The following is a 24,220-nucleotide window of genomic DNA, read 5'->3' on the forward strand; positions in this document are numbered from 1 at the left end:
TCTGCTAAAGCACCTGTCTGTAATTCATGCACTTGTTACTAGTGTTTGGAATCTGCTTTCACAACCCTCTTTTTGTGGTTTATGTGTTAAAGCACCGCTGTGGCTGTGAACTGGGGGAGCTCTCACCTCAAGCTTCTGTAGCTCTGGGGGCTTGAACTCACAGTGCAAGAGCAAAAAGTTACTTCTTTAACAGAAAACCATCCTGCCATTGGCACCCTGCTGCCTTTCATATCCTGGACATCCTCCTGAGGCCACAAGGTTGTTGGGTTTCCACTGGAGAAAGAAGGGCTGGGAAAAACTGAACTTGTCCTATTGAGGGAGAAAATGAACCCTGGGGTGAAATTCAGTGTGCAAGGCCAGGCTGGATGGGCTTGGAGCAGCCTGCTCTGCTGGAAGGTGTCCCTGCCCATGGAATGAGGTGGTCCCTAAGCCCCTTCCAACCCAAAGCATTCCCTGACTCTGGAAACACCTTTCCCTGTGGGACTCTGGAGGTGCCTTGAGTTCCTGAAGGGCTCCTGCTTGTCATGCTGTGAGAGCCGAGACTGCCTGGAAAGCCGGGAGGAGCTGGCAGTGAAATCCTGCACCACTGGGACTGGCAGGGCTGCCTTATCAGGGCTGTGCAGCTCCTCACTGTGCCACAGCCCTGCTCTCACTGCTGCAAAAGAGGAAACAGGAGCACAGGCAGAGGGCTCAGACTTCCCACTGCTGAACTGCGACAAGTTGGTGCAGGAAGACCAAGGAAAATCCCACTTGACGCGGCGTTTTCTTACTTGCAGTCGCCTAAAGGGCTTTTTGGGGGGTTATATTCTGCCCTCCTTTCATCCTCTGCTGTCTCAGATATTATCTCACATGAGAAGCTTGTCTCCAGGCTGCGAGTGCTGCTAGGGGCAGAGCTGTCAGATGGACTGAGGGGAGTTCCCCACACGGGCACGGCTCCAGGGTCCCCATCGCCCTGGTTCTCTGTGCTGCTCCAAGTGCACAATGACAACCATGGATAAAAACCCCAGAAGCAGCACATCTGCAAAGGTAGGTCTGGCCTTTGGGGTAGGGAAGCGTTTGGTGTTTGAATTCAGTGGGATTCTTGGTGATGGAGTAGCAGGGATGAGATCCCTCCAGTTCTGGCTCTTCATGGCCAGAGGGACACTGAGGGACTGGAGCTGTCCAGGGCAGGGAACAGAGCTGGGAAGGGCTGGAGAATTCCTGAGAGAGATGGGAAGGGAATGGAGAATCCCTGAGGAGCAGGGAAGGGAATGGAGAATCCCTGAGGAGCTGGGAAGGGGCTCAGCCTGGAGCAAAGGAGGATCCCCAGGGATCTTTCCCCTCTCTGGAATTCCCTGCCAGGAGGGGACAGGTCCCAGGAACAGGGACAGGAGCAGAGGGAACGGCCTCAGGCTGGGCCAGGGCAGCTCAGGGTGGGCACAGCAGGAATTTCCCCGTGGAAAGGGGGTCAGACAATGGAACTGCTCAGGGAGGAGGTGTTTGGAGTGCCCATCCTAGAGGTGTCCCAGGAAGGGCAGGAGGTGGCACTCAGTGCTCTGGGCTGGCACAAGGTGGGGATCAGGCACAGCTGGGACTCAGAGGTCTCTGCCAGCCTCAGTTCTGTGGCTCTGTGAAGTTTTTGGGTTCCTCATCTCGGGGGGACAGAAGGTTCCTGTACCTATGCTTTTCACGGAGACAAAACCACTGACTGGGAGAAACATCTTGGTGAGGATGCTGGATGAAGCAGAATTGTGCTGAAATAAGCATGTTTGTGAAATTATAAAGATACAATGTCAAGGTTCCACCTTGCTGCTGTGCTGCAGTGACATTAGAGACACAGATCCTTTCTCTGCCAGCCCTGGTGCCCTCTTGCATGACAGAATTTCTTTATGTTACACGCAAACCAGAAAACATTTTGAAACACTCTGTGTTCCTATTTTGAAAGACAGGACCCAGTGTATAAGGTTTGTTACATTTCTTTCTGTATCCACATGCCATCTAGATTAATTTTCTATGGATCAGAGGCCCTGCTGCAGCTGTAAGGGTTGGAGAATGCTGAAATCTTGATTCAAAGTCAATGCTTTGCTGTCCTGCTGTCTGCAAGGCTAAAAAGTGACTGGAATTGGGATTTTCATCGTGGATTATGATCTCAGTGTTTACTGTAAATAAAATGCCTCCTGGAAATTTAACACAAAATGTAGTGTGGGGGAAAAGCTTAGTAGGAGCTCAATGAGTAATTTTTTTTACACTCCAAATTTTCCATCAAGACTTGTAAAGATTAGGGGGCTACTTTTCACATTGAGTCATCAGTAACTGAGGCAGGGTATTTTTCATCCCTATATAGAAGAATTTTCTATTTCTACAGATATTTCTCTTGAGTGGATTGTCAATAAATCAATGGAATGGTAGCAAACTGATTGCCTGTTCTGCTGTGAGCATTTTAGACGTGGCCAGAGCCCACCCAGTCAACTTCAGCTGAGTAATAAAACACCAAAATTACTTCTGCAACATCAGTGATCAACTCTTTGTAAGTCCCCTACCACTCTGGCAGTACTGATTATTATGATACTTGAATGATATAAAAATACAAAGGGTTTTTTTTATTTCTCTCTGGACTCCCTGAAGTCTCAGCAGCATTGCTGTGACAGGAAATGCTCTGCAATGACCCCTGTGCCCCAACTATTGCACCTGCCGGGGAAAGCCCCTGTGAGAGGAGCTCAGTGGGAGCTCAGCAGGGCTGTTGTTTGGTTTGGCTGTTGTTGTTGTGTTTCCAGGGGCAGCACAGGAAGCCTTGCAGCCCTTGCTGCAACCTCAAACCCCTCTGAGCTCCTGCAGTGCCACAGGCTGAGGGAAAATGGGAGAGTCTTTGCATGTGCTTCAAGTGGATCTGGAGTTTTTCTCCCCTAAAATGCCCCGTTCACATCTCCCCTCCTCACCCACAAACATGGGAGTGGGGGAGACAGAGATTCTGTGCCCAGGTCAGAGCTCGCCTGGCCAGCCCTGGCACCTGGGAGGAGCTGGAGCTGCTGCAGAGGGACCAGAGGAGGATACAGGATGGGCAGAGCTGGCATTGTTCACCTGGACAGGAGAAGCTCTGGGGTGACCTCAGGGTGGCCTTGCAGGGCCTGGAGGAGCTGCAGGAAAGATGGAGAGAGGATTGACAAGGGACAGGACACAGGGAATGGCTTCCAACTGACAGAGAATAGGTTTAGGTGGGATATTGGGAAAAATCCTTCCCTGTGAGGGAGGGCAGGCCCTGGATCCCTGGCAGTGCCCAAGGCCAGGCTGGAGCACCCTGGGACAGTGGAAGGTGTCCCTGCACAGCAGGAATTCCCTCTGGGGCTCATTCATGGGAACATTTAATTGTATTTGAATGTAGTTCTGTGGTCACAAGCTCTGTGGGTTTGTAACTGATACTTCTCCATCATTTCAAATGCTGGAGCACCTGAAAAACACCAGGGTAGCAAATGAATGGCTCCTGATCAGCTGCATGAAGTGTCTGAAGGGGTCAAACTGCTGCTCCTGATGTTTAAAAAATAAAAAAGAAAGATGAGAAAAACCACAAAGGCATTGAAATGGGCTGGTTTGTGCCAGGAATTCTTTCTCCTCTGGACAGCAGCTGGTTTGCTCCCAGCCCAGAGGTGTAGATTTTGTTGATGAAGCTTTTCAATTCAGCATTTTCTATTCAAGATATAAAAGTCTTTTCTAGCTACAGGATTGTGGCTTTGGGAGCCAGTGTCTAATTTAATCTTGAAGCTACTGTGGAAAGAGGAAGGAAGAGGCTTTTACCAGAGAAAAGCCAACGTGTACAAAGGCAAAAAAACAGTAAAAATTTGCCAACCCTCAAGATATCCTGAGTCCAAAGTGGTAAAACCTGTGCACCAGCATGACCAGACTCAGCTGTTGCCAAGCAAATAGCAACCATTAATAATTTTAAATAACATAATGCCTTAATAATATTTAAGGATTTTTTAAACCATCCAAGAAACAAAACCTTTCAGCTGCAGGTCATGTTTAGCTTTCCCTCTTGGGTTTCCTGCCTCTGCAGGGTGAGGTGGTTTTGCAGAGGATTTATAACCACAAAGGGGATCTGTTCAGTTTTCTAAACACTGATTAAAAGTGTATCAAAGCTCACACCACTTTGAAGTTAAAAAAAAAAATTAAAAACCTAAACAAAGAAACAAACAAAAAACCCAAACACAACAAACCAGCAGTAAAAAACCCTGCAGCAAAAACGCTTCCAAATCCAGCCCTTTTCCTGGTCCAGCCCTGCTGCCCCGGGTTTTGTGTTCAGAGCAGGGCAGGCACTCCCTGCAGGGCTGTCTGTGTGTCCTGCACATCACCAGCTGCAGCCAGGGGCTCCCTGGAGAGAATTCTGCCACGTAATGAGCTCCCCCCATTCCCAGAGCTGCTTTCCTGGGGCTCCCAGTGAGCAGGAGGAGGCAGAGGCTGAGCTTTCCCTCTCCAGGCTCCCAGCCAGAGCCTCCAGAGCTGCCTGAGACACTGGCAGGGCTGGGGACATCCTCCTCCTCCTCCTCCTCCTGCTCCTCCTGCTCCTGCTCAGGTGATGGACTAACAGGGAAACGCAGCAAAATGAAGGTCAGTGTAAGTACTGGGCTCTTTTCTTTCTGCTGCAGTTGATTTAGTGACTTTGCTGATTCCGTTTGTAGTGGACAGAGGGTGAAATCTGCATCTGGTGGGGTCTCTTTGCAATGTGTGTGCTCAGCTGATTTGCACATCACTAACGGAGCACGTCGTCTGAATTTTTTAACATATAATCCAAATTAACAGTTTCTCAAGAGCACCAGCGTGGCAGAGGAGGGTGAGGGTTTGTTCTGTGTACATTGAATAATGACAAGTTTATTAGAAATGATCACGAGTGACTCAGACTGGTCACTTCCACATTCTCTTGGAAAAAAAAAAACAAGGTTAAGAGTTGAGAAGTGTATTACCTCAAAAGAGATGATGGTTTTGCACTGACTCCTAGAAAATGGGTAATGGAAATGTCTCAAGAATTGAGGTCACTGTGTGATGAGGAAAATGCCAAGTAATTTCAGTCTGAACTCTGTGAGCCTGGGAAAGCCTTTGCACTCGAGGGTAAGGACTGGCTACATCCTGCAGAGCTGCTGGGGCTCTCATTTTTGGGAAATACTCTTTTCTCTTGGTGTGGGGGGATTGAGTGATGGATCAAACCCATTTTGCAGCCGTTTGTGCCTGGCTTTGCCCAGCCCAGGCTGGGCTTTGTGCAGGGCTGGGGCTGTGACAAGGGCTGGCTCAGCTGGGCAGGGCAGGGCTGGGCTGTCACCATGTGTCCCCTGCTAATGACAGCCAGGCAGCAGAGCCCAGCTGCTGCCCGGACCTGGGGACTCACACCAGGGATTAGCCCAGCTGGAAACCCCTCTCTGCCTGCAGAAATGTGACAATTTCAGTGATACTCACGCAGCAACCATCCACTCCTCAATTTATTCAATGCATTTCATTCACCTCAGAAACACCAGCTTTGCAGGGCTGTGCAGAGAGCAGGGTCAGGACAAGATTTTGGGGGGTGAGGACAAGATTTGGGAACTGCTCAGTGCAGCCAGGGAGCCCCAGGCAGCTGCAGCAGTGGGAGTTGTGCTGCTGCTGCTTCTTGGTGGATCAGAAATCCCCAGCCTGCCCTCAGCTCTCCGCTGCTGCCACACCAGGGGAAAAGGGCACAGCATGCAGGGACAGCACCCTGGCGCCTCCAGCAGCAGGAATTCCTGAAAATGTCCAGTTTTCAATGAAAAATGTGTCGTTTGATCCTGCTGAGCTTCCTTGGAGACGTTTTGCCTGATTCACAGGAGGGTGAGGACCCTGCTTTGAGGAGAGCACTTGTAACATCAGGACTTTCTGTATCTGCACAGCCACATTTAGAAATAAATGTAGTCAGGTGTAATTAAGATACTAAAAATCAAAAAACCCTGAAGTGATTGGGGGCACATGGGAAAAAGGAAGGTTTGAGGACCCAAGCCCCAGGAATGCTCCCACAGGGAGCAGCAGGAAGGAGCAGTTTATTTTCCCTTGAGCTTGGGCATGGGAGCACTCCTATAAAAATGCTCTGAGTGGGGTGAAATCCTGGCTGCTCTTGTCCCTTCTGGTGATTTTAACACACAAAGGATTTGATTGACTTCATTTGTGGCGCAAAGAGAGTTTGGGGGAAATCAGCAGAACTCCAGCTTGCAATTCCCACCTCTGCAGCAGCGCCCTGTGTGAAGCTGCAGGATTTGTAAGCTTGATGTTTTTAAGTGGTGCTTCTATATTTGATCCAATTTAGAATTCAAAACCTGTGATCAGCACCTGCTTCCACCCCCACAAAATCAATTAAAGCAATAAAAGCAAGTCCTGATGCTCATTCCTCCTCGAAGCTCACACAAAACTTCTGTATGAGCTGAACAATTCTTTTCCAAAATACACAAACAAAACAAAGAAATGCAGAAGGACTTTCTGCAGGTCACAGGAACTGCAGCACATGCAGGTGGAGAATGGTCTGAGCTTTTAAGGTAAATTTTCCTCTTTTCCTGTGGACTCTCTACAATTAACTGAGCAAAACTGAAGTGACTCAGAGTGGTCTGGGCTTTAATAGGGAATTCTCAGGGAAGGCTGTTCCCAGCTGAGGGATGATGGAGAATGTTTATTTCTGCAGCTTTGCTGGGAGGTGAGGAGATTAACTGGAAGCTGCTCTGTAAACATGTCAGAGGTGTCTCTGATGTATGAGCAGAACTGTTTAGCAAACACAACCCTCTATCTCTTCCTCCTCAAATATTTTAAGTCCCACTTTCCTGCAGTAAAAGAGCTCACTCATGTATTGATGTGCAACATGAGAAATATTTCAATCCACAAAAACTCCCAGGATTAAACTGGGAGTTTATTCTCAGTTTATAGAGAATAAACTCCCAGTTTATTTACGTGGTCTCAATGGGGTTTTTTAGGAAGAAAATTGAAGATAATAAATGAAAAATATCTTTTTTATCAGAAATGCTGTGCAATAGTGAAGTACCCATTCACATGAAATAATACAGGGTAGCAAATTGAGATTTCCAAATACAAACTGAGTGGGACAAGGGCATAGAGAAATTATTTCATGGGGCCTTGTGCTGAAATTATCACGTGCTGTACATCACTGTGTCCACATGGATTTTCTAGCAAAGTTTGTATATATTTAATAATGATCTTTTTTTCTGTGGCATGAAGATCAGGCTTGGGATAGGAGAGGCACCAGGAGATTTTAGTAACAGTGGGATGTTTCATCCTTAGCATAAATATCTATTGTGTACACAGAGCACAGATGTCACTCTGAGGGTATAAAATTTTACATTATAGAACTGGGCACTGATCAGCTTTACTGCCCTTAATTACAACTTCTCCATTAATAAACATGAGGGAGCAGCTTTCATCCCTATGACTCCCAGGGGCTGCCAAGGCTTTGTAGAGGGAGCAGGGCTGGGTAAGGATCTGCAAACAACAAAGATGTGACAAGTCCAGTTTGGAGGGGAATTGCTCTGTCCACATCTGAGCCACATGAAGGAGAGGCACTTGCAGCAAGATGAGAACTTCTGGAGTGAAGCTGTTCCAGGGACCCTGCACTGTCAATCCCTCAGTGTGGGACCCTGCCCTGCCCTGGCTGTGGGCTCGGGGGGTCCCAGTGCCTCGGGAGGGGCTGCAGGGGACACTTTTTTATCTTATCCAGGTCTGTGCTTTGTCAGCATCTAGTTTAAACCCACTCAGTGAGAGCAGAGCCCCAGCACTGCCTCTCAAGGCGCTTTTTGTGGAGCTTTTAGGATGTTCTCTGTCTTAGGAGAGGTTTTGCAAGGCTGCTGATTGAGGCAGCAAGCAAAGAAGGAAAATCACTTGGACCTCACCTGTGTTGCTTTAGTGCTTTTTACACGTTGGGTATTTAAGGACACAACACACAAAGCACCAGAGAACACTGCACGGCCAGAGCTCTGCTGGATATCAGGGAAAATGCATCTCCCAGCGCCCCCAGCACAGCCCCTGCTCCCTGAGCATCCGGAGGGCTCGGGATCCAGGAATGCAGCCCTTGTTTAGAGGCAGGGCAGGGCAGGGCTGCCTGAGCTCACAGGAGAGCGGGGGTGATGCCTCACACACCTCCGGGGAGCTGGGGCAGCAGGCAGGGCTGGGCTCTGCCTCACAGCCTGCCCTGCAGATAACCCTGCCCGTGGCCCTGCAGGCACGGTGGGAGCGAGCACGCACCTCCTGAGCTGCTGCTGGGCTGCTGAAATGCTCTGCACCTTGCTGAAATGCTCTGCACCTTGCTGAAATGCTCTGTACCTTCCTGAAATACTCTGTACCTTCCTAAAATACTCTGCACCTTGCTGAAATGCTCTGCACCTCCTGAAATGCTCTGTACCTTCCTGAAATACTCTGTACCTTCCTAAAATACTCTGCACCTTGCTGAAATGCTCTGTACCTTGTTGAAATGCTCTGCACCTTGCTGAAATACTCTGCACCTTGCTGAAATGCTCTGCACCTTGCTGAAATACTGAAATACGACAGGGGATGGCAAAGATGTGCTCTCCAACTCCACAGTATTGAGGGTTTGTCCTGAAAGTTGGAATTTAATTAAGCCCTGCCTTAGCTGGAAAACCTTTAGGGTTTGTTTTTTGGGTTTTCTTTTGTCCTTTTTAAGAGCTCCACTGACCCTGCCGGTGCATGGTCTGACAATCTCTCAGTTCAGTCATGTTCCACACACTGGAGTTTAGGGCTTGTCTCCATCACTTCTCTGGTCAAAGTCTTCATTCTTCCCTTCCATCTCTCTGGATGGGATATGAGATGATCCATGAACAGATCTGTTTTCTAGCTAGGTCAGCTCCCCCAGAGTGCCCTACGATTTAATTGATTCATTAATTGATCTCCTGCTTGGCTTGATTTGGGATGATTCTAGAGGTTGCTGGGTTTGTGTTGATCACAGATGTGAGCTCCAGAAATGCAAAATCTGAGCCAGTGTCCTGCCTCAGCCTGGCCTTGGGCTGGGGGCTGTTGGCCCTGGGATATTTGCCCATTTTTACTGGCCAAACTAAAGGAATGTGTGCTGTGCCTCGAGCAGGGACCCCTCTGATGGAAAGGTGTGGGTCTCTGGTTATAAAATTAGGCTCAGCAGCATCTTGAGGGTGCTGTTTCCACAGGAAAAGGGAAATGTCAATATTTAGATGCCTTTTAAAACCACAGTGTGAACCAAAGGTTCCTCTCAGCTGTGTGGGTGCACGTAGGAAGGGCGGCCTAGCTGTGTGTGCCCCAGCCAGGCGCACACCTTGAGCTGGGCCTAGCTGTGTGTGCCCCAGCCAGGCTCACACCTTGAGCCTGGCCTAGCTGTGTGTGCCCAGCCAGGCGCACACCTTGAGCCCGGCCTTGCTGTGTGTGCCCCAGCCAGGCTCACACCTTGAGCCTGGCCTAGCTGTGTGTGCCCAGCCAGGCGCACACCTTGAGCCCGGCCTAGCTGTGTGTGCCCCAGCCAGGCGCACACCTTGAGCCCGGCCTTGCTGTGTGTGCCCAGCCAGGCTCACACCTTGAGCCCGGCCTTGCTGTGTGTGCCCCAGCCAGGCTCACACCTTGAGCTGGGCCTTGCTGTGTGTGCTCAGCCAGGCTCACACCTTGAGCCTGGCCTAGCTGTGTGTGCCCAGCCAGGCTCACACCTTGAGCCCAGCCTTGCTGTGTGTGCCCCAGCCAGGCTCACACCTTGAGCCCAGCCTTGCTGTGTGTGCCCAGCCAGGCTCACACCTTGAGCTGGGCCTAGCTGTGTGTGCCCAGCCGGGCTCACACCTTGAGCTGGGCCTAGCTGTGTGTGCCCCAGCCAGGCTCACACCTTGAGCCCGGCCTTGCTGTGTGTGCCCAGCCAGGCTCACACCTTGAGCCTGGCCTAGCTGTGTGTGCCCCAGCCAGGCTCACACCTTGAGCCCAGCCTTGCTGTGTGTGCCCAGCCAGGCTCACACCTTGAGCCTGGCCTAGCTGTGTGTGCCCAGCCAGGCTCACACCTTGAGCCCGGCCTTGCTGTGTGTGCCCCTGTCGGGGTCTCTCGCTGTTCACAGTGACCCTGAGAAATGCTGGAAAGTCTCTTTTCCCAGCCCAGTGCTTGAAGAAGGAGTCAGGGCTCTTCATTTCTCGGTCTTAAGGTTGTTTATTGTTTCTTATCTATAAAATTCTTTCTCCTGTCCTGCCGAGGTCCGCTCAGCAACACAGTCAGAGGCACTCTGCCTGCCCCCGGGGCAGTGTTATGTCTTTGTACTAAAAACTCCATGTACAATGTTTACAATTACTTTCCAATGCCTATCACCTATGTTAGACAGTGAGCTTCTACTCTAAACCAATCTAAAAGTGCCAACATCACAGCAGAAGATGGAGGCCAAGAAGAAGAAGAAGAAAGGCTGGACACGCCCAGATCCCTCCATCTCTACCCCCCTGAATCCCCATTCTAAAATCCCCAAAATCTACTTTTTCACCCCATGATAAATTCACTATCATTCTACTTAATTTGTCGTGGCTTGCAGATCTTCATCTAGGGTTGGTAACTTGCTCCAAGGGTCATAATCAAACCCACAGGGGCATTCTGGGCTCTGTGCCAGGGTCTCTGAGCCCCCTGGCAGGGTCTGGGCTGCTCAGGACAGCCAGAGGGATGTCCTGGGTCCTGACATGTCCCAGCCAGGCTCAGATCCTGAGCCCAGCCTTGCTGTGCGTGCCCAGCCAGGCTCAGATCCTGAGCCCAGCCTTGCTGGCCCTTCACCCACTTCCTGTGTGTGTCTGGATAAGGCTCTTCATGTGGAAAAGGGGCAGAGTTTTTCTCTGCCCACCCTCCTGGGGCTGAAGAAGAGGGTCTGTCCCTCAGGAGTGTGTCTGTGCAGCACCCAGCCCAAGGAGCCGGCAGTGTTGATAGATAACAGGAAAAGTTGGCTGTTCTCCTTTTTTTGTCAGTGTGGAGCCCAGGGGGGATTCCTGACTCCAACATTTGGCATTGTCCCAGTCCAAAGTGACTCCCATGTTCCAGGCAAAAGCCAGGCTGGACCAGGAGGCCAAGGGGGCTGCTGTCCCCCCTGGCAGCTGCCCCTGTCCCACAAAAAGCCATTGTTCATGAAATGCCTGCAGCCAACAGCGGGCCCTTGTCGCCAGCGGAGCTGACAAATTTGAGTTCTTGTGCTGCAGCTTCAGGCCAGCTGCTCACAGCAAATGCTCTGCACAAAAATACAAGGCATCACGTTTCCTATTTGGGTGCTATCTCTCTGGAAATTACTTGCACTTTCTGATAAGAAATTCATGCTGAGGCACAGCCAGTGTTCCCACTGACAGGGGAGCAGACAGTCCATTCTAAAGCTAAAAGCAAAACCTATCTTGTACTGAAAAAAACATAAAAAATGACACCCACAGCTTTCTCTGCCCTTTGCAAAAATGCCTCAGGTGACTAAAGCTGGCTCTGGCTGCCCCATCCCTGGCAGTGCCCAAGGCCAGGCTGGACAGGGCATGGAGCAACCTGGGACAGTGGAAGGTGTCCCTGCCCACGGCAGGGGTGGGATGAGATGATATTTAAGGTCCCTTCCCACCCAAAGCATTCCATGATTCTCTGATCTTGTAATGAGTAATTATGAGATGAAGAATTCACAGAATGACAATGGGAAAACCATCTATTTTTCATATAGGGATCACAGAATAGATCTCTATTTTTCATATAGGGATCACAGAATAGATCTCTATTTTTCATATAGGGATCACAGAACCATTAGGGTTGAAAAGGACCTCTGGAGATCACAGAGTCCAGCCCCAGTGCCAAGACAGGGTCACCTGGAGCAGGTGGCAGGAATGCATCCAGGTGGGTTTGGGGTGGCTCCAGAGAGAGAGATCCACACCCTCCCTGGGCAGCTGTTCCAGGCTCTCATGGAAAGAGCTTCTTCCTCATTTTGAGGTGGAGCTTCTTGTGTTTTAGCTTACAAATTCAGTATATGTAAGTCTAATATAATAAATCTAAATAATGATTAGCAGTGCTCTTCAAAGGCCTCAAGCAGGAAAAGGTGATGAAGAAATGTATCACAGTAATCTTATTATCTATTTCTTTATTGCACTGAACGTAGCAGACACAAAGTATGGGAATAAATCACACAGACTCCATCTTCTTCATGGTGGAACAAGCCCATTCTTTATTCACACAACTCCTTTTTATACAGTTTTACAGACCTCATGTGGGACTCCAATTGATCAGGAGCTTTCTTGTTAATTGCTTTATTGGTCAGTAATGAGTTGTTATCCTGTATTGACTGGTACTCAAACCCCAGTGTGGATGTGCAGGGAAAGTTGTTTGTGAGAGATAGTTTTCATTTTTCTATCTAATGGTGTAAAAACTGGTTGTTTTTTACCCAGGAGTAGATTGTTATGTTAACAAACTGCTCACACCAGGATTGCTTTACATGGGCACTTCCAAAGTGCCAGCTTGCCTTAGAAGAAATGACAGAAATGATTTTATGAAGCCTTTCTTGATGATTTTCCTGCCTTACTGCAACAACAAAGTGCCACATTTAACAGTGATGGCAAAGATGTGCTCTCCAGCTCCACAGTACTGAGGGTTTGTCTTGAAAGCTGGAATTTAATTAAGCCCTGCCTTAGCTGGAAAACCTTTAGGGCTTGTTTTTTGGGTTTTATTTCCTTTCTAACCTCTTCTTTCTAAGAGCTCCACTGACCCTGCTTGATGATTCTCCAGTTCAGGGCTGGAGAGAGGCAGTTCAGTGTGCAAAGGGGTGGGTGAGTCAAACTGAGACCCAGGTGGGGAAAGGATCCGGGCAGGGTGGGAACACCAGGCTGGGAGCGAGGAGCCTGGCATGGTGTGGCAGTGTGACCAAGTGACACTGTGGCTGTGCTCGTGTCCCCAGCACAGCCTGGCCAAGGCTCTCTACGACAACAAGGCGGAGTGCTCGGACGAGCTGGCGTTCCGCAGAGGGGACATCGTGACGGTGCTGGAGCAGCACGTGGCGGGCAGCCAGGGCTGGTGGCACTGCTCCCTGCACGGCCACCACGGGCTGGCCCCCGCCAACCGCCTGCAGCTCCTGCCGCCCTCCACGGAGCCGCCAGCCGCGCACAGCATCTACCAGGTGCCCTCCGTGCCCTCCGTGCCCACAGCCACGGCGCCCTCGGCCACCTACGAGAAGATGGAGGGCTGGGTTCAGCCCCAGCTCGTGTACCAGGTGCCAGCCCTGGCGGCGCAGCTGCTCAGTGAGAGGCCCAAGCGCTCCACGCACCAGGTGAGCTCTGAAGTAACCTGATGTTGTTAAAACAGTGGCTGGGAGCAGGGAAATAAGGAAGCTTGAGATTTTCAGTGGAGTTGGCAGCCGAGGAATGATGGTGTTTAGGAAACTCCCATCAGCTGCTCAGCAAGAGGACCAAGCGCTCCACGCACCAGGTGAGCTCGAAAAACCCAGATGTTGTTAAAACAGTGGCTGGGAGCAGGGAAATAAGGAAGCTTGAGGTTCTCAGTGGAGTTTGCAGCAGAAGAATGATGGTGTTTAGGAAACTCCCATCAGTTTATAGTATGGGGTGAGAAACCCTACTCAGCGAGAGGCCCAAGCGCTCCACGCACCAGGTGAGCTCCCAAAAACCAGATGTTGTTGTTAAAACAATGGCTATGAGCAGGGAAATAAGGAAGCTTGAGATTTTCAGTGGAATTTGCAGCAGAGGAATGATGGTGTTTAGGAAACTCCCATCAATTTAAGCATGGGTTAAGAAATGCTGCTCAGCAAGAGGACCAAGTGCTCCACACACCACCAAGTGAGCTCTGAAAAACCAGATGTTGTTGTTAAAACAATGGCTGGGAGCAGGGAAATAAGGAAGCCTGAGATTTTCAGTGGGGTTTGCAGCAGAGGAATGATGGTGTTTAGGAAACTCCCAGCAGTTTACAGCATGGGGTGAGAAATGCTGCTCTGGGCGACAGATGAGAGTCTCTACAGTCTGTACTCCCTCACCTTTCTGACAGTTTGAAACAGCTGTAAAACAGGGCAGGAAGTAAAGAATATACCATTTGTTTGGGAGAATCTATAAATTATTTACAAAGTTAAAATAACAAGACACAGAACTTTCTCCAGTAGCCATCCAGAGCCCTCTGGGCACATGTGGAGTCTTTGCATCCATCTGCACAGGAACATGATTCATAATTTTTAAAAAATCACCCTTTGGTGTGTGATTGCTGGGTTTGGTCTGGGTTTTACTGTCTTCAGCAGCTCAGCAAGCTCAGAATGCTGCTGCCTCTCTCTTGTGCTGTCACTTGCATCAAGCAGCAGCCCCTGCCAGACACACAGAAGGACACAAAGTGTTTTGTTGTGTGCCCTCAACCAGTTTCTCTCCCAGCCCATTTTTGCTGCTGCTGAGATGTTGACCAAGGTGTACAGCTCCCCCAGTTATAGAGGAGAACAAACTGGTTTTCCAAGGTTTCATTACAGCTCCCTGGCCTGGCTCTTCTTTCTCCCAGCTCCTCGTGTTTGACTTTCAAACATACATGGAACATGCAATTTGATTACATCTCACTGGTTTTTAACATCAGAACCTTGTGCTTTCTTCAGGAAAAAATGAGTGGGGAATGTTTCACAATGAAAGGGAAATAGAGCAGGTGGGGACAGAGTTCGAGTGTGAGGTTTTGTTCATTCTGTGAGCTCTCCAGCCCTGGGTGGCTCTTTATCCTGTGTATGGAAATCACATTTGAAATGCTAATTGAAAAAGGAAAAGGAAGAAAATTCAGCTGTATTCAGGTGTTTTAGGCTGATTTAATGATGGTTTGATTTATGGGGCTCATTGAGCCACCTTGCCTCCTGCTGTGTGGAAGGCCAGTCATGGAAACCTCCTTGCTGCTTCCTGCTGGGTGCCAGGTGGGTGCTGGAAAACAACAAACTCGGGGCATCCCTGGTGACCAGAACCTCCTTTTCAGCTCTGCAGCTGCAGTGCACAACCATAGCTCAAACTCAAACCAAGTACAGCTACAAGAGACTCTTCTGCACTTGCTGTCATTGATTTCTCCACATTCATGACCCTAAAGGAGCCATTGGCAAACTGTACCAGAGACTGGCATCAATTTTCCATGTTATGCCAGCAAATGAGGTGGAAAATATCATCTATTCATTATGTGGATGAATGGTCTGACAGAGCAGCTCCTTGGCTCTCCCTGCCTCATTTCATGAATTTATCCACCTAAGCTGTGCCTAGTCTGAGAATGAAAAAGAATGAAGAAGGAAAAAGAAAAGTCCCAGCCTCTGATGGTTATCCAGAAGTTGAGAGTGGGGCTGCCTGTGGCACAGTGTCCCAGCTGTCCCCACACCAGCTGCACCCTGGTGGTCACAAGCTGTCCCCAAGGCAGGGGAGCTCAGGGAGCACAGAACAATCCAGACCATCCCACTGAGATCCTGTGGCACAGCTGGCAAAGCTCCTGCCATACTCAGCTGTCCTCTGAGCAGCTGGGAAAAGCCACTGTGAGTCTCTGAGGGAGCTGATTGAAAGCAGTGAAACAAGAATAAATCCGTCAGAGCCTGGGTGTTTTCACCCCACAGAGAAACCTCCTTCCTTCTGCCTCACACCCAGGGCACCTCCTGGTTCTGCTGCCACTGACAGGACTTCCAAAAGTGCCAACATGTGATATCCAGTGAGTTTGCTTTCTGCTGGATTCTCAGATTTGTCCATCTGGAAGCAGACTTGCCCTAAGGATGGCTTTTATCTTTTACCCTTTCACTCAGGGAAATTGTGTCTCTGTTTGTGAGGAAGATGCTCATATTCAGGCACAGGTTGTCCAGGATTCCCCACCCCTGGAGGAGTTCCAGGCCACACTGGAGGGGGTTTGGAGCAGCCTGGGATAGTGAAAGATGTTCCTGCCCTCTACAGGGGGTGGAAGAGACGGTCTTGTAGATCCCTCCCAACCCAAACCATTTTGTGGTTCTGTGATTCTCTATCACAGCACTCAGGGGATTTATCTTCACTCCTCATTCCCTGTTCCCACAGGAGAGCTGAACCAGGCAGAGTGAAGCTGCACTCTTCTTCCTCTCCCATATTTCCCCTACGTTTAGCTGCTGCAGGACTTGCACGATGGGAATCCCTCCAGTTTAAAACCAGTTTAAAGTTTCCTATAATATCTCACCCCAGCAGTGTTTCTGGAGGTCAGTGGTCCTGCCAATGGGAGGCAAGGGCCCATTTATAAATTAGCTGAGGGCAGCCAGGCTAAAGGCAGGCTGGACGAACAAAATTCCATCTTTTGGTGGTTGATTCTAAAAAAGAAAAGTCCTAACCCAGCATTCATATTTTGTGACATTAATTGTCCCACAGATCTGGTCCTGGCTGCTCAAATTATGTTTTAATCAAACAGGAGAATCTGACTGCAAAGATACAATTCCCATATTGGACTTCCCTGTTTATGGAGCTGGACAAGACATCAAGGTTTAATCCTTCCAAATGAGTCATTTGTTCATAACTACAGAATAATGCTCAGCCTGCACTTTTCTGCTGCTCTGACATTAAATTGGCTTGACCCAATGACTGTGGGCTTGGAGAAGTCAAAATTTCCCCACTTCCTTTTTCAAATGGTTCTGCTTTTGGGCAGTTTAAAGGTTTAAGTGATAACTGCAGCTGGATTTTCTCCAAATCTTTTCTGCCCTGTGGTTAGTAAGGCAGATTGTCTTGGTGCCAGGTCAGATCTTATCTAAAATGTACCAGAAATGCTGGTAAAGGAGAATTATTTGAGAATAAACATGCTATTGCTTGTAAGGTCAGTTCCTGTCTCTCAATGTCAGTGAAGAGCTGAAGGTTTTATCACTTAAGAGTGATTACTCCAACAGTGGATTTTTCAGCTGAATGACTTTTCAAAGCTTCTTGCTGATGCAGTTTTTTTTTATTATTATTATTTTTTTTTCTCCCCTCCAAGCACCTGTTTACCCTGCCCAGAGCCTGCAGGGCTTCAGCCCCCAACATCAGGGGTGAGGTGTACGATGTCCCCTCCTCGCAGCACCGCGGGTCCCCGCTGCCACAGGTGAGTCCTGTCCCCTCCCTCCCTGCAGCTGCCGCCCTGGAGCACCTCAGAGCACATCTGCAGCTCAATTCTACTGTCACCCTGCTTGCTTTTTGTCAAGCTGGGAAGAAAATCATCTATTTTTAGCTCAAAACCTCAGTTCTCTAGAGTTTGTTAGACGTTGAGAGCAATGTGTCCTAAATCTGGTGCGTTTCTAATAAACACTTCAATTTTTTCTGTCAGTAAGGCATTTCCCCATGGATTCTGAGGCAGAGAGGTTGACACTGATACAGAAAATTCAGTGAGACAGCAGTAGTGTCACCCTCTCTGCCTTGGAACTATAATAGAAAAAGAAATAGAAAAAATGGAAGTGTACTAGAAGTGCACCAGATTTAAGACACGTTGCTCTGAATTTCTAAGAAAACTCGGGAGAACTGAGGTTTTGAGCTAAAAACAGATTCATTTCTTCCCAATTTTACAGAAAGCAAATAGGGTGATAGTAGAATTGACCTGTCACCCACTCTGCCTTGGAATCCGTGAGGAAATGTGGTGGTGTCATTTGGTGGGGGTGATTTGGGGGTGTTTAGAGAAGAGTCACAAGCCCACGTCCAGCAAGAAATTAAATGTCACCCCACCACCCTCCTCCTGGGAAAAACACACCCTGGATTTGGTCACACCACTGTGATGTGTCCTGTTACACAATCCTGTTCCTGGTGCTGTCCCACTCCCCTGGGCTCAGTGAATGTCACATGTCACCCTGATTTTTTAAGATTTTCTAAACCTTCTGACAGTTACATTCTTGTAACAAACTTTCTCACACACTTTATGTAAATAACTTATTGGTTTGCATTCTTTTATGGAGGAGGAGTAATTTGATAGACTTTTGGTTTGTCCAGTGCCATTGGAGAGGTGGCACTGTCACCCTCCAATCCAGGGTCACTTTTGGAAATCTATAAATGTTGGAGTCAGAAAATAAAAAGCCCCTTTTTCCCTTGGAAAGAGCAGCAAGTCCACGTCGTGTTGTTTCATGTCCTACAGTGACAGTCACATTTCCTGCACCCCTGAGGGTGGGACAGCCCCCAGCCTGTCCTGTCACCTGCCACCCCAAGGTGTGAGTGGCACTGGAGCAGTCCAGGGGCCTCCCCACTCCCTGCTGCTCCCTGGCAGTGCAGCTTGAGCCCAGCCCAGCATTATCCACAGATTTCCTGGGTGATCCCTGCTCAGACCCAACTTACTCATGTATGGCTCAAAGCCTTTGATCCCACTCAAGGCCCCTTGGGCTCTAAAAAGGATCAAAATAAACCATTTATTTTCCTTTTGAGCAGAGTGCTGCCACTCCCCCCAGCACAAGGAAGGTCTCCATGCTGGGCAGATCCACTGAGAGCTTCCAGGCAGAGCAGAAGCAGCTTTACAACATCCCATCCAAGGCAGAAAAGGGAGGAGCTGGCAGCCAGGACTCAGCAGCAGGCAATGTAAGTAAGGCTTGGTGGGCACAGAATAATCTGTCCCTCCTGGCATGCCTGCCTTGGAGCAGGGGCAGGTTTCCCATCTCTTCCCCAATGTTTCTTACACATCAAATGGTCCTGAATGCCCCTTTTCCAGCTTAGGCTCCAGCTGTACACACGTATATCTGTATCAAGCAAAAATTAAATTCCTTGAAGGTGTTTGAGCATATTCAGTTGTGTCTGTTGGTGATTTATTGCTTGAAAGGGTATGCATGTGAGTGGGGAAAAATCAAGTGTCTACAGATTTCACTGGCTGGGGAGTCTGCTGTGGGATCTAATCACCTGTGCTTCAAATATTTTACCTTTTATACATGCAGCTTGTGCATGTTAGAAAATAAAAAATGCAGACAGCCTTTCTGTGGTGCTGTTCCATTGACATCGGGGGAGCTGCACACATTTGTGTGCCCTGAGAATTCAGTTCTGCTTCTCATTCCCATTTAAAAAGATGGTTTATGAACCCTCTGTGCTCTGTTGCAGTTATATGATGTCCCTCCCAAAAGAGAGCTCAATGACTCAGAAAATAAATCTCAGAAGAAGTTCTGGGGCCATTACAACACCTTGCCGAACCCTCGGAAGTCTGAATGGATTTACGATATTCCAGTATCCCCTGAAAATTCCGGATTCAAACCCACCCCTCCTGGGCAGCCTGTGGAGAAGCAGGTGCTGTATGACATTCCCCCAGGCAGGTACAAGGCTCCAGCTGAAGCCAAGGCTGGGAATCCACAGCTGTACGACATTCCACCGGCGCAGCGGAAATTAACGCTTCCAGAAATCCCCCTGTACGACGTTCCACCCTCACGGGACGCGCTCCTCCTGCCACAGAACGGCAGCTCTGAGCTGCCCCCGAGGCTCCTGGCTGCCAAGGCTGAGAGTCAGATCTCTGAGGAGAACGTTTATGATATTCCCAAAGGTTTGCCCAGTGCTGGGCACTGCAAGAAAGAGGTGGAAAACAACAGCAACCAAGCACACGGTGCTTCTCCACAGCTCTCCATGGATGCCAAGTCAGAAAATGACAGTTTGTGTGTCTCTAGTGTGGACAGCAGGAGCAGCACTCTCTCCTCATCCTCCAGCTCTTCTGCTGAGTCATTTTCTAGGCTGTCACAATCACCAGAGCCTGTCCAAGAAATCAAACTGGAGCTGGAAGCAGCCATCGAGGCCCTGACTCGGCTGCAGCACGGCGTGTCCAGCTCCATCGCCAGTTTAATGATCTTTGTGAGCAGCAAGTGGAGATTGCAGGAGCACCTGGAGAAAAGCCTGGAGGAGATCCACAGAGCAGTGGACCACATAAAGGTGTCACTGGGAGAGTTCCTGGCCTTTGCTCAAGCCCTGAAGGGAAACGCCTCCAACCTCACGGATAACAACCTGCAGGCCAGAATTAACAAACAGCTGGAAATCCTCATGAACTCCTACAAAATATTGACAGAAACGAGGGAAGCTCTCAACAGCTGCAGCTGGTCCCTGGAAGCTTTGGTGCTCAGGAAGCCCCAGAGCAACCCTGATGACCTGGATCGCTTCGTTATGGTGGCCAGGACAATTCCAGACGATATCAAGAGGTTTGTGTCCATCATCATCGCCAACGGGAAGCTGCTCTTCAGGAAGAATGAGAAGGAGCAAGAAAAGAAGCAACCAAAAGTGAACCCAGAATGCAAAATGGCAAAACAGATCCCAGTGCCAAGAAGAGTAGAAATTGAGTCACTCCAGAGAAATGCTCCTGAGAAACCCAGCCAAAGCCAGGTCCCTGTGCAGAAACCAGAAGAAAACTGCAGCGAGGATTGTGATTATGTCCAGTTACAGGTCAGTGACACCGGGGTTTCCTCTCTGAGCTCCTCACTCTGTGCAGATGTTGGGCTTTTAACTATCAGCACTATTTTACTCTGCAGTGCCACATTCACTTTGCACTACATCCCACTTTCCAGGCTTTATATAGACCCAGGATTTTGTGACAGTGGATGGCATGTGTACAATGAGCAGTAATTTTAATCAACAGAGAAAATTAAACATTTTTATCATTCTTGCCAGCTTAAATTCATTTGGGAAGTAGGTTTCATTGGAAGTTAGCAATACCTTACTTCTCTTTTTTCTCTTCCTGCCACGACATTGTGTTTGGCACGACAAGAGATGTTCCTTCCTAACTTGGATGGAAATCCGATCTGCATAGAAATGAAACTCTGTGCATTATCACATTTATTGTTGGAATAATTCTGGATGATTGTAAGAATCTCCTTAGAATCACTGAAGTATCTACTAAGAATATCTCCTTTAGTTTCCCAAAGAAATGCTGTTTTTCCCTAATATTTAGGGAATGTTACATTGAAATGTTTTGTTGATGTTGGTTTCAGTCTCAGATCTTGCAGGATCATTTCTAGAAGGAAAAACCTACAGCTCCTTCTAATAAATATTTGCAACATGAAGGCTGCAGAACAAGTAGTTGTTTCCCCATGAAATAAGATAAAACCACATTTATATTTAAATACTTTCTGTAGTTGTTTCAACTTTGCTTTCATTTTAATTTGCAACAGGCACAGAAAGTCATTTCAGGTAAAGAAGTAGCAAAGAAGAGTACAGAGTCAAACCCAAAGGTATTTCTGACTTTGAAAATATTATTTATGAGGGCTTTCAGTCCCTGATTTCTGTGCTTGCTAAAATTCAGAGTAATTTGCATTCAGACACACATCTCTGTACACAGAGACCTATCTGCTTCTCAGAGATCATTTTCCCAGAATTACTGCTGAAAACCTGTGAAGAACACTTATTTTCCTCAATCAAACAACTCCAGTTTAAAGTCATACAGTTTATTTTATTGCCTTTCAGCATCATTTGAGATTAGGCTGTGAGAATCAGTATTTCAAAGTATCTTATCGTGCACTGGCACAAAATTGACTCTTGTTTTGTGCATTTTAGTCATTTATAACCCCGATTAAATCCATTAAAGATAAATGTTTTGTATTATTTGAAAGCTTCAAGGCCAGACTGTGTAAAGGACTGATGTTCAGCTGCAGCACTTTGTGTGCCATCCAATATTAAAACTGTATTTAGGGGAAAAAAGCAATCAGGAGAATTTCCAACACTTTGTGGAAAGAGAAATTACTGTAAAGGCTCCAGGGTGTGGCGATTTGGAGACCACAAAAATTCAGGGTAGAGCAAGCAAAGAAACAACCAGCGTGTGACACCAGGCTGAATGTATTTCTGTTTTAACCCTTCCTCCAGGTCTTGCCATGTGCAAAAAAGACTGAAAATGCCAGCAGGCAGGAGCCTGCCAGGAGAATCGCCCTCCCCGAGCACTGCAGGCTGTGCTTCGCTGCCCTGCACAAGGCCCTGGGCGTGTTCAGCGCCAGCCTCAGCAGCCAGCAGCCCCCCGAAATCTTCATCTCCCACAGCAAGCTCATCATCATGGTGGGCCAGAGGCTGGTGGATTCCCTGTGCCAGCAGAGCCAGGAGAGCGAGGCCCGGAGCGACATCCTGCACAGCAGCAGCCGCTTCTGCAGCCTGCTCAAGAACCTGGCCCTGGCCACCAAAAGTGCAGCCCTGAAATTCCCCAACGCCGAGGCCAGCAGGGAGCTGCGGGAGCAGGCGGAGCAGCTGGCCCAGTACACCCAGCAGTTCCGAGCCATGATGGACTGAGGGGCCACTGCTGCTCCTGGGCACCGGCTCACACCCTGAGCTCCACCACGAATGCCCTGGGTGCTGGTGCAGATCCCCCCACTCACAATTCCTTCCAGGAACTCCCTGGGTGCTGGTTCTGGTGCAGATCCCCACTCTGAACTCCCACCAGGAACTCCCTGGTAGCAGGTGAAGATCCCCTCATGCACAATTCCCACCAGGAATTGCCTGGTAGCAGATGAAGATCCCCACTCAGAATTCCCACCAGGAATTCCCTGGGTGCTGGTTCAGGTGAAGATCCCCTCACTCAGAATTCCCACCAGAAATTCCCTGGGTGCACTGGTAGCAGGTGAAGATCCCCTCACTCAGAATTCCCACCAGAAATTCCCTGGGTGCTGGTTCAGTTTAAGATCCCCCTCACTCAGAATTCCAGCAGGAATTCCCTGGGTGCTGGTTCAGTTTAAGATCCCCCCACTCAGAATTCCCAGCAGGAATTCACTGTGTGCCAGTGCAGGTGAAGATCCCCACTCAGAATTCCTTCCAAGAACTCCCTAGTAGCAGTTGAAGATCCCCACTCAGAATTCCCACCAGGAATTCCCTGGGTGCTGGTTCTGGTGAAAATCCCCTCACTCAGAATTCCCACCAGGAATTGCCTGGGTGCTGGTTCAGGTAAAGATCCCCCCACTCAGAATTCCCACCAGGAATTGCCTGGTAGCAGTTGAAGATCCCCACACGCAGAATTCCCACCAGGAACTCCCTGAGTGCTGGTTCTGATGAAGATTCCCCCCCTCAGAATTCCCACCAGGAGCTCCCTGGGTGCCAGGGCAGGTGAAGATCCCCACAGCAGCTGATGCAGAATTAAATCTGCACTTTCTTCTCCTCTCTTCACATCCTGCCTGGAAATGTCATTGTCACAGTGGCCAGGTGGGAATGTTTGCTGTGTATTGGAGCAAAAGCTGTTGATTATTGGACTGATTTCTTATTTTTTGTTCTCTATGTATGTCTGATAAATGTATTTTCTTTTTTTAATTGTTTTTTTCTATTCCTGTAAAGTCTGTCTTTAAATGTAGCTGGAAAATGTTCTGTAACTTATGATATCCCAATATCAATTGTTTCCTGAGGACTTTACTCAAAGGTTGTAATTCCAGGGTTGCTTTGGGTTTTTGGTTTTTTTTTTAACAACTGCAAAGCTAATTTTTTGTTTTAAAAAATGCAACACGGTACAAAATCTGGTGAATAGGACATGCAGCAGGCTGGTACCTGAGCACAGAGGGAAACTTTGGGAGAAGTCCTGACTCTGATAAATCCCCAGGGAGCACACCATCCTCTGTCACAGCCTGGAGCTCTCAGAGCACTTATCCAGCTGAGAAAAAAACCCATTTATTTCTAAATAAATAGTCACTGCAGGTGAGAGGCTTTGGGCAGCTGGACAGGAGATGTTCCCTGCTGGGGAAGCTCCCCGGGCTCCAGCCCAGCCCTCAGAGCCTGCACAGCTTTTTAATTTTATCCCTTAATTTTCTGGACATGAACATTTCTGGGTGTGACAGAGACACAGGGGCTATACCCGTGCTAATTTTAGTTCTAATTAATTTATTTTACTGCTGCAAGGCCTGGCCTTTGCTGGGTGTCCGCCCTCACAAGGGACAATCACGGTGTGAGCAGCCCCGGGGACCCGCTGCCCCCTCAGCATCGTTGTCCTTGTCACCGCCGTGTTTTCGGGGTGATTTATCGCCGACATTGGTCACTATCATCGCGACATCCCACTCAGGGCAGCGCTCGGATCCCACAGCGAATTCCCGTGGCTTGAACTCGCTCCTGTACCGCGGTGACAGCGCTGAGGGCGGGACGCGCCTCCTCAGCGCCCCCGCCAGCCCGCACCGCCCCGGGAGCGCCGGGTTTGGCCGGGAATCCACCCAAAATGGGTGTCCCGGGGGATTTCCTCATAAAAATAAAGGATAAACCGGCCGGAAAGGGGCGGGAAGGGCGCTGGGAACACCTCCTCCCCCCCCCTCCGCGCTGAGTTGGTACGTTCCGCACGCCCCCATCCCGGCGCGATGGGCTCGCCCAGCTTGCCCCGCCCAGGAGGCAAGGCCACGCCCCCAGCCGCTCGTTGCTAAGCAACAGTGACCGCTGCTAAGTGATCGTTGCT

General features: G+C 49.0%; 1 protein-coding gene across 3 annotated transcripts; it reads left to right on the forward strand.

The window, feature by feature from the left end:
• Positions 1-931: 931 nt before the first annotated feature.
• CASS4 (Cas scaffold protein family member 4) lies at positions 932-23,186 on the forward strand. Of its 3 annotated transcripts, none has more exons than XM_030963254.1 (6): positions 932-1,026; positions 12,864-13,232; positions 16,883-16,987; positions 18,292-18,438; positions 18,949-20,265; positions 21,679-23,186. In XM_030963254.1, the coding sequence occupies exons 1-6, from the start codon at positions 982-984 to the stop codon at positions 22,090-22,092; spliced, it is 2,397 nt and encodes a 798-aa protein (XP_030819114.1). In that variant the 5' UTR covers positions 932-981; the 3' UTR covers positions 22,093-23,186. The 3 variants fall into 3 exon arrangements, with proteins under 3 accessions (XP_030819114.1, XP_030819115.1, XP_030819116.1); XM_030963255.1 differs by lacking the exon at positions 932-1,026 and adding an exon at positions 4,324-4,584; XM_030963256.1 differs by lacking the exon at positions 932-1,026 and adding an exon at positions 4,324-4,578.
• The last annotated feature ends 1,034 nt before the right edge of the window (positions 23,187-24,220 follow it).

Source organism: Camarhynchus parvulus, chromosome 20 (genome assembly GCF_901933205.1).
Source record: "Camarhynchus parvulus chromosome 20, STF_HiC, whole genome shotgun sequence".
Taxonomy (NCBI): Eukaryota; Metazoa; Chordata; class Aves; order Passeriformes; family Thraupidae; genus Camarhynchus; species Camarhynchus parvulus.